This window comes from Oncorhynchus masou, chromosome 26, assembly GCF_036934945.1.
Source record: "Oncorhynchus masou masou isolate Uvic2021 chromosome 26, UVic_Omas_1.1, whole genome shotgun sequence".
NCBI classification, from domain to species: domain Eukaryota; kingdom Metazoa; phylum Chordata; class Actinopteri; order Salmoniformes; family Salmonidae; genus Oncorhynchus; species Oncorhynchus masou.
The window spans coordinates 13805960-13814850 of record NC_088237.1 but is presented as its reverse complement, the minus strand read 5'-3'; the positions used below and the strand labels follow the sequence as shown (position 1 = coordinate 13814850).

Below are 8891 nucleotides of genomic sequence, written 5' to 3'. Positions count from 1 at the left end.
AGAGAGAGAGAGAGAGAGAGAGAGAGAGAAAGAGGCCCAGAGAGGCCATAGGGAGAGAGAGAGAGAGAGAAAGGGAGAGAGGGGACAAGGTCTGCATTAGTGTTCAGACCACGGACACACCACTCAATTACGCACACACACACACACACACACACACACACACACACACACACACACACACACACACACACACACACACACACACACACACACACACACACACACACACTGTACCCCGCTTTCTCATAACAGTCCGTAACACGCCACCCTATCCCTTTAAAACACTTAACCATTTTAATCCGCAATGCTTTTCTAGTTAATGCTACATCCAATTTACTACAGGTCAACTTAAATTCACATTACACACTTTGATTCCCATAATTCCTGAATGAATTCTATTCAATGTAAAAATTTCAAACAGTAACAAATTACACTACCACAGAAAAAAATCCACAACTCTACAATAATATCCCACAATGTATTACAATGCAATACCAATGCAATGATGACACACTAAAATACAAATTTCTACGTATTATTTTAGCAGCAGAAATGTAAGTGTTCTTTTATAGCCATTTATGCAGCTTTACTCATAAGGCACATTTAGGTGTTTAGACATCTGGTGTGGACCCACTCATAAAAGGCGACATTACACCACGACCCCCCCCCCCCCCCCCAATAAACTCACAGGGACAAACGGTAGAGAGTGAGAGTTCCACACTGCTCCCCTCAGCACCCCTAGGAGTCCCCTTCCTCATTTCTGCCCCTTCCTTACGATCAATCTCACTCTTTCACCTTCACTTCTGCATCTCTCTTTCTATCTATCGGTCTCTTTCTTCCTCTTTCTGTGTCTCTTTCTGTTACCCTCTCTCTCTCTCTCTCTCTGTTTCTCTATACCTTCACTCTATCCTCTCTGTCTCTCTCTCTCTCTCTCTCTCTCTCTCCCCCTGTTTCTCTATACCTTCACTCTATCCTCTCTGTCTCTCTCTCTCTCTCTCTCTCTCCCTCCCTGTTTCTCTATACCTTCACTCTATCCTCTCTCTCTATACGCTCTCTCTCTCTGTTTCTCTATACCTTCACTCTATCCTCTCTCTCTCTCTCTCTCTCTCTCTCGCAATCCCTGTGGAATCTGTCACTTTGACCACAGAATCTGTCAGATACACTCAGCGAAATCACTCTATTCCAGTATTTCATACAAGCATCATAGACATTCTTAGTAAAGCTGTCAATGTATTTGAAGGAGCCATCAAATCATTATTATTTCCACAACTGAACAAAATGTCAGTGAGACAACTTAAAGAAAGATTTATAATAATACCAAAATATACAACAATATTAGTATAATATTATAATGACAATAATAACATTACATTATAATAATCACATTAACACACACTAGTATAAAGATACCAATAACAATAATAATATATTAATCATCATCATCGTATATTCAAATATTACTCAGCAGAAATGACTGTAAATAGTATGAAAATGGTTGTGATTTACGCCACACGAAAACCAATCCAGTCAACATCGGTCAATCTATTCTGTATCTCAATCTGTTCATTCAGTGTCAATGATGACGATAAAGCTCCTAAAAACAAACCATTCTCATCTTGTATCCATCAATTACATCTCCAACTAATCAGGAGACAATAAAGAGGAAGGAGAATGTCTCCTTGTCACATGGCCAGCTCAGCCCATTGCCCAACACACTGTACAGAACATACATGTACTGTGTTTTTGTGACAGAACTTTTAAAGCCGCTATAAACCCAGCAACATTAGAGAAGAACGTGCTTTCCCACCAACACAGTAATTCTCTGCATCTCACTTTCCTTCTCCTGATAACTCATAACTATATAACTATATAAATACATTTGATTTGATTTGGATGATAACTGATGCAGAAGGCAGATAAACGCGGCGGTGAACGAGAACGGAGAGAGGGAAAGAAAGAAAAGTGAACACTTACAGAGACGCAGGAACAGAAAGCATCCGGACCGATGATGGTATGTCTCACACACACACACACACTGCACTCATACACACTCTCTCTCTCTCTCTCTCTCTCTCTCTCTCTCTCTCTCTCTCTCTCTCTCTCTCTCTCTCTCTCATACACACACACTGCACTCATACACTCTCTCTCTCTCTCTCTCTCTCTCTCTCTCTCTCACATACACACACTGCACTCATACACTCTCTCCCTCTCTCTCTCTCTCTCTCTCTCTCACTCTCTCTCTCTCTCTCTCACACACACACACACACACACACACACACACACACACTCACTCCCTCACTCTCTCTCTCTCTCTCTCTCTCTCTCTCTCTCTCTCACATACACACACACTGCACTCATACACTCTCTCTCTCTCTCTCTCTCTCTCTCTCTCTCTCTCTCACACACACACACACACACACACACACACACACACACACACACACACACACACTGCACTCATACACTCTCTCTCCCTCTCTCTCTCACATACACACACACTGCACTCATACACTCTCTCTCCCTCTCTCTCTCACATACACACACACACACACACTGCACTCATACACTCTCTCTCTCTCTCACACACACACACACACACACACACACACACACACACACACACACACACACACACACACACACACACACACACACACACACACACACACACACACACACACACACACACACACACACACACACACACACACACACACACACACACACACACACACACACACACACACTCATACACAGCTCATACACAGCTCGCCCTTTCCTCCCCCCCCCCACACACACACACACACACACACACACACACACACACACACACTGCACTTATACCGGCACAGCTCATACCGGCACAGCTCGCCCTTTCCTCCCTCCTTATCCACTGATCGAGTACATTACTGGAAAGCAGACTTTTAACCAGACGTTTTCTAAGTCAATGTAATCCCTGCATTTATCTCCAAATGTTCTGCTTTTACATGTAATCCTTTACATTTTTAATTCCACATAGTCTGGTGTTGTTATCTTTTCTCTCTTCCCCTCTTTGCGGATAGATGACTTATTAAAAACATTTTTTTACGAAATATAAATGTGTTGTTAATTTGGGGTTAAAACTCCGAGACTTTATCTCCAAACAAAAGATTAGTTTGATCTGGCAAAACAGTACGGTACCTTAATGCAATAAAAGTCAAGTGAGAGAGGGCGTGTATAAAAAATACCGGTATTAAAATGGGGTATTATGGGTAATCTTTCTTTCAGGGCATTAACTTCAAACAGCCATTATTCCCCAGCAAAGCTCGTTTTGTTGTCGACGCGAACTGTAAATCGCTGAGAATATTTGCACCTCTCTCACACGACAGAGGAAAACATAGGCCGTCGTTCTAAATAAGAATTTGTTCCTAACTGACTTGCTTGGTTAAATAAAGGTTAAATAATAAAAACAAAAAATAAACACTTAACTGTGAGATAATGTGTGTGAATATTTTAGTTTAACATCTACAAATAAAAGATTGGACATTTTGTTTAAATGTAAGCTTTTAACATTTAGTGTGGTTGTGTTTTATTTAATCTACTGGAATTTAAAATGAGTTGAGTCTGTGAAAACAACCCAAGAATTCTCCCACACTGAACAATTTGCTCATGCTCGATAGCAGCTAGACATGAATGTGAGCTGTCTTATCTCAGGGTGTCAAAATAGCCCTTCAGATAAAGCAGAAGTACAACTAGTTGCCAGGCATTCTGAATAGTGAACTGTAGATTGATTCTGTGACTGCCAGGTAGTTAGCTGGTTAATGGGAACTTTCTGAGAAACTCATGTCAAACTGAATCCCACTGTTCACGCCCTCACCTCAGTACATGGAAACAGAGTTCGTCACGCACACACACACACACACACACACACACACACACACACACACACACACACACACACACACACACACACACACACACACACACACACACACACACACACACACACACACACACACACACACACACACAGACACACACAGACAGTGAGTAACACTGCTGCTTGAACACGGCAATGAACATGTTGACATGAACAACTTAGTTAAACTGGAACGTGTGCAGTGGAGAGAGAGGGAGGGAAAGAGGAAGAGAGAGAGAGAGAGAGAGAGAGAGAGAGAGAGAAAGCGAGAGGGAGAGGGAGAGCAGGGCCAAAGTCACAGATCACTTCTCATTGTCACTCTGATTACCACAGCTGGACAACACATACACACACAAACACAACCAGTTTGCGCAAGCTTTGCAAGTGATATCGTTAAAAGGCACAGGATAGCCAAACTTTCTATCTATCATACTTTCTCCCTCCTGTATCTATCTATCTATCTATCTATCTATCTATCTATCTATCTATCTATCTATCTATCTATCTATCTATCTATCTATCTATCTATCTATCTATCTATCTATCTAACAAGTAAAGCTTTGGAACAAACACTATTTTGTTTCAGCAAACAGTTTTACAACAAGCAGCACTTTGTCCTTCACAAACACTTAAACAACAACAAAACACTCTCTCTCCTTCTCCCTCCTTCCCTCTTCCCCACAGTCCTGTCGTCCCTTTCTCCCCGCGGTCTGTCTGAGCATTATGTGTGTGTGACTGAGAGAGTAAGAGCGTACGTACCTGTTAAACTCCTGAGGTAGCTCAGGGTCTGTGAGCATGCTGGAATAGGTCTGTGGGAACTAGGATTCCTCCTTCTAACACCATGCAGCTCCGACACACAGATGGAACAGAATCACAACCGCCACAACAAGCCTCTCTATTGATCCTTCAACCTCTGAGACAACGGAGACTGTTCTCTCTCTCCTCTCTCTCTCTCTCTCTCTCTCTCTCTCTCTCTCTCTCTGTAGCGCTCACACACACTCAGCCTCACACCCTCCCTGCCTCTGTCTCTGTCCCTCCTCCTACCCTCCCTGCCCTGTAAGCTGTTAGATCTGGGCTCAGCTCTTAAAGGGCCAGCGCAGAGCACGGCACAGTGTGTGTGTGTGTGTGTGTGTGTGTGTGTGTGTGTGTGTGTGTGTGTGTGTGTGTGTGTGTGTGTGTGTGTGAGAGAGAGAGAGAGAGAGAATACACCGTGAACATCGTTATAACACTGTACATAGCCATAATATGACATTTGAAATGTCTCTATTCCTTCAAAACTTTTGTGAGTGTAATGTTTACTGTTCATTTTTTATTGTTTATTTCACTTCAAATATTATCTATTTCACTTTCTTTGGCAATGTAAACATATGTTTCCCAAGCCAATAAAGCCATTTGAATAGAGAGAGAGAGAGAGAGTGTGTGTGTTTGTGAGGGGAGGGGCTGTGTGGCCGTAGGGATGATCGCTTCCTTAGAGCAAACACTGCCCCCTTCCTTGAGCTCTGTACACATGCGTGCACACACACACGTGCGCATGCACGCACACACACACACACACACACACACACACACACACACACACACACACACACACACACACACACACACACACACACACACACACACACACACACACACACACACACACACACACACACCACTAGTATAGAATTCTCTTAACACACCACTCTAGGTCACCTCTCTGGACCTCAGTCTTCGGTACTATTGTCTACATGAGAGCAGATAGGTTTTCTCTTCTTTCACAAGTTTACAGAGTCTCTTCTCTCCCTTGTCACTGTGAAATAAATCTGCCTGGATACAGTCCTGCTCCTCCGTTCTGAGTATTCATAACAGTAATAAGGAGGATTATAACACTGCAATATTGAGTATAACTCCTTCCTCAGTACAGAGGACTCTTGTCATTAGTTATGAATGGAGAACAACATATTATACAGAATGAAGGAAACATCAGAACGTTTATAAAATAATTTAATCAAATATGCATAAACAAGTTTAAACAAGCTTCACCTCCTATATTGTCCTTCACAGTTCAAATACAAACACACATGCACGCACACGCACACACGTACACACACACACACACACTTGATGAGTAAGTGAGTGTGAAGAAGCAGAATTTGGAGTGTGTGTGTGTGTATGTTTGTGTGCGTGTGGTACTGAGTGTGCGAGCGTCAGGCAGGCAGGCAGGCAGACAGCCCTTAGCGCTGTCAGTCACCATTAGGAGTGTGTGGTCTGTGTGTCACAGACAGAGCCAATCAGCCATTGTTCTGGAGGAAAGGAAAACAAACCTGACAGCCTGAAACACAGCAGCCTGGAAAACTTTAAACACGCCATCACTCCATCTGTACTCAACACACACACACGCACGCACGCACGCACGCACGCACACACACACACACACACACACACATCTGCTGGCGGAGACACACACACCGGCGTGCAAGCTCATGCACATACACTAGCACGCACACACACGCACGTGAACGTGTGATAAATGCCTGAATGCTTGCAGGCACACCCACACACACACACACACACACACACACACACACACACACACACACACACACACACACACACACACACACACACACACACACACACACACACTAATGCACAACGTGAACAAAACCTGTCTACCCAAATATGTATGAATATTGTGTAACGGGGTTGTCTGTCTTGTTCGTCTGATTGTTCCTACTGACAAATAAGCAGAAAAGCTTTGCCAGATACACAAGCCCAAATTCACACACATACCTATCCCCTCTATTTGAAATATAAAATATAGAGTTGTGGATATGGCAATATAAACAACAATGACTGTCATTGTGATTATATTTAGTATAATCTAATTCAAAATGAAGAAAAACATAACTGGAGGTTAGATGTAATCTCATTCAGGGAGTAAATTGGTCCTCAGGATTCGAGACAGTATCTGTCCTTGACCTCTGCTGCAAAACAGCTGCGAACCCAATGATAACGTTATTTGTACATTATACTCAACCTAACTGCTTTATTCTACAGACTAACTGTGGGCAGAATGAGAACCATAAAGACTCAGATGGACCTTAGCGAACTCTCAGTTCCTGGCGGGAATGTTTTCATGGCTTCATGGTTTATTATGATGATGAATCTGTGTGTGTGTCTGTGTGTGTGTTTGTGTGTGGGTGAGTGTGTGTGTGCGTGTACCCATTGTCATACTTGAGGAAAAGTAACGAGATACTTTTAAATGACTCAAGTAAAAGTGAAAGTCACCCAGTAAAATACTACTTGAGTAAAAGTCTAAAAGTATTTGGTTTTAAATATAATTAAGTATCAAAAGTAAATGTAATTGCTAAAATATACTTACTTAATTAAAGGTGCCATTTTTTAACTTACAGATCGTAAGGGGCACACTCCAACACTCAGACATAATTTACAAAAGAAGCATTTGTGTTCAGTGAGTCTGCTAGATAAGAGGCAGTAGGGATGAACAGCGATGTTCTCTTGAGTGTGTGAACTGGACAATTTCCCTGTCCTGCTAAGCATTCAAAATGTAGCAAGTCATTGTGGGTGTCAGGAAAATTTGATGGGAGTCAAAGGTACATTATTTTCTTTAGGAATGTAGTGAAGTAAAAGTAAAAGTAGTCAAAAAACATACGCTGAACTGAAATATAAACACAACGCATAAAGTGTTGGTCTCATGAAATAAAAGATCCCAGAAATGTTCCATATGCACAAAAAGCTTGTTTTTCTAAAATGTTGTGCATTAATTAGTTTTCATACAGGGAAGTGAGCATTTCTCCTTTGCCAAGATAATTCATCCACCTGACAGGTGTGGCATAGCAAGAAGCTGATTAAACAGTGTGATCATTACATAGGTGCATCTTGTGCTGGGGACAATAAAAGGCCACTCTAAAATGTGCAGTTGTGTCACACAACACAATGCAACACAGATGTCTCAAGTTTTGAAGGAGCATGCAATTGGCATGCAGATTTCAGGAATGTCCATCAGAGCTGTTGCAAAATGATTTAATGTTCATTTCTCTACCATAAGCCACCTCCAATGTTGTTTTAGAGAATTTGGCAGTACATCCAACCGGCCTGAACAGCAGACCACATGTAACCACGCCAGCCCAGGACCTTCACATCTGGCTTCTTCACCTGATCGTCTGAGACTAGCCACCCGTTTGCACAACAGAAGAATTTCTGTACAAACTGTCAGAAACCGTCTCAGGGACGCTCACCTGCGTGCTTGTCATCCTCACCAGGGTCTTGACCTGACTGCAGTTTGGGTCCTGACTGCAGTTTGGTGTCGTAACCGACTTCAGAGGGCAAATACTCACCTTCAAGGCAACTGGCAGGCTGGAGATATGTGCTCTTCGCGGATTAATCCTGATTTCAACTGTACCGGGCAGATGGCAGACAGTGTGTATGGCGTTGTACAGTTTGCTGATGTCAACATTGTGTACAGAGAGCCCCATGGTGACGGTGGGGTTGGGCAGTATGGGCAGGTATAAACTACGGACAACGAACACAATTTAATTTTATTGATGGCAATTTGCCATTCATCCGCTGCCATCACCTCATGTTTCAGCATGATAATGCACAGCCCCATGTTGCAAGGATCTGTACACAATTCGTGGAAGCTGAAAATGTCCCAGTTCTTCCATGGCCTGCATACTCACCAGACATGTCAACCATTGAGCATGTTTGGGATGCTCTGGATTGACGTGTATGACAGTATGTTCTAGTTCCCATCAATATCCAGCAACTTCACACAGCCATTGAAGAGGAGTGAGACAACATTCCACAGGCCACAATCAACAGCCTGATCTATGCGAAGGAGAGGCAAATGGTGGTCACACCAGATACTGACTGGTTTTCTGATCCACCCTAACCTTTTTTGAATGTATCTGTTACCATAGGTGCATATCTGTATTCCCAGTCAAGTGAAATCCATAGATTAGGGCTTAATAAATGTATTTAAATTGAC

General features: G+C 42.6%; 1 protein-coding gene across 10 annotated transcripts in view; it reads right to left on the bottom strand.

The window, feature by feature from the left end:
- Window positions 1-8891, bottom strand: part of LOC135514841 (transcription factor SOX-5-like) — a 211783-nt gene that overhangs the window by 137664 nt on the left and 65228 nt on the right. For 8 of the 10 annotated variants that reach the window (XM_064938494.1, XM_064938495.1, XM_064938497.1 and 5 more), the window contains exon 1: window positions 4658-4897. The exons of 1 other annotated variant lie outside the window; for it this stretch is intronic. In XM_064938494.1, the coding sequence (XP_064794566.1) occupies window positions 4658-4695 (38 nt within the window). In that variant the 5' untranslated portion in view covers window positions 4696-4897. Of the gene's footprint in view, window positions 1-4657; window positions 4898-8891 lie in introns of those variants that run through there. One more of the 10 variants, XM_064938502.1, reaches the window with a different exon arrangement.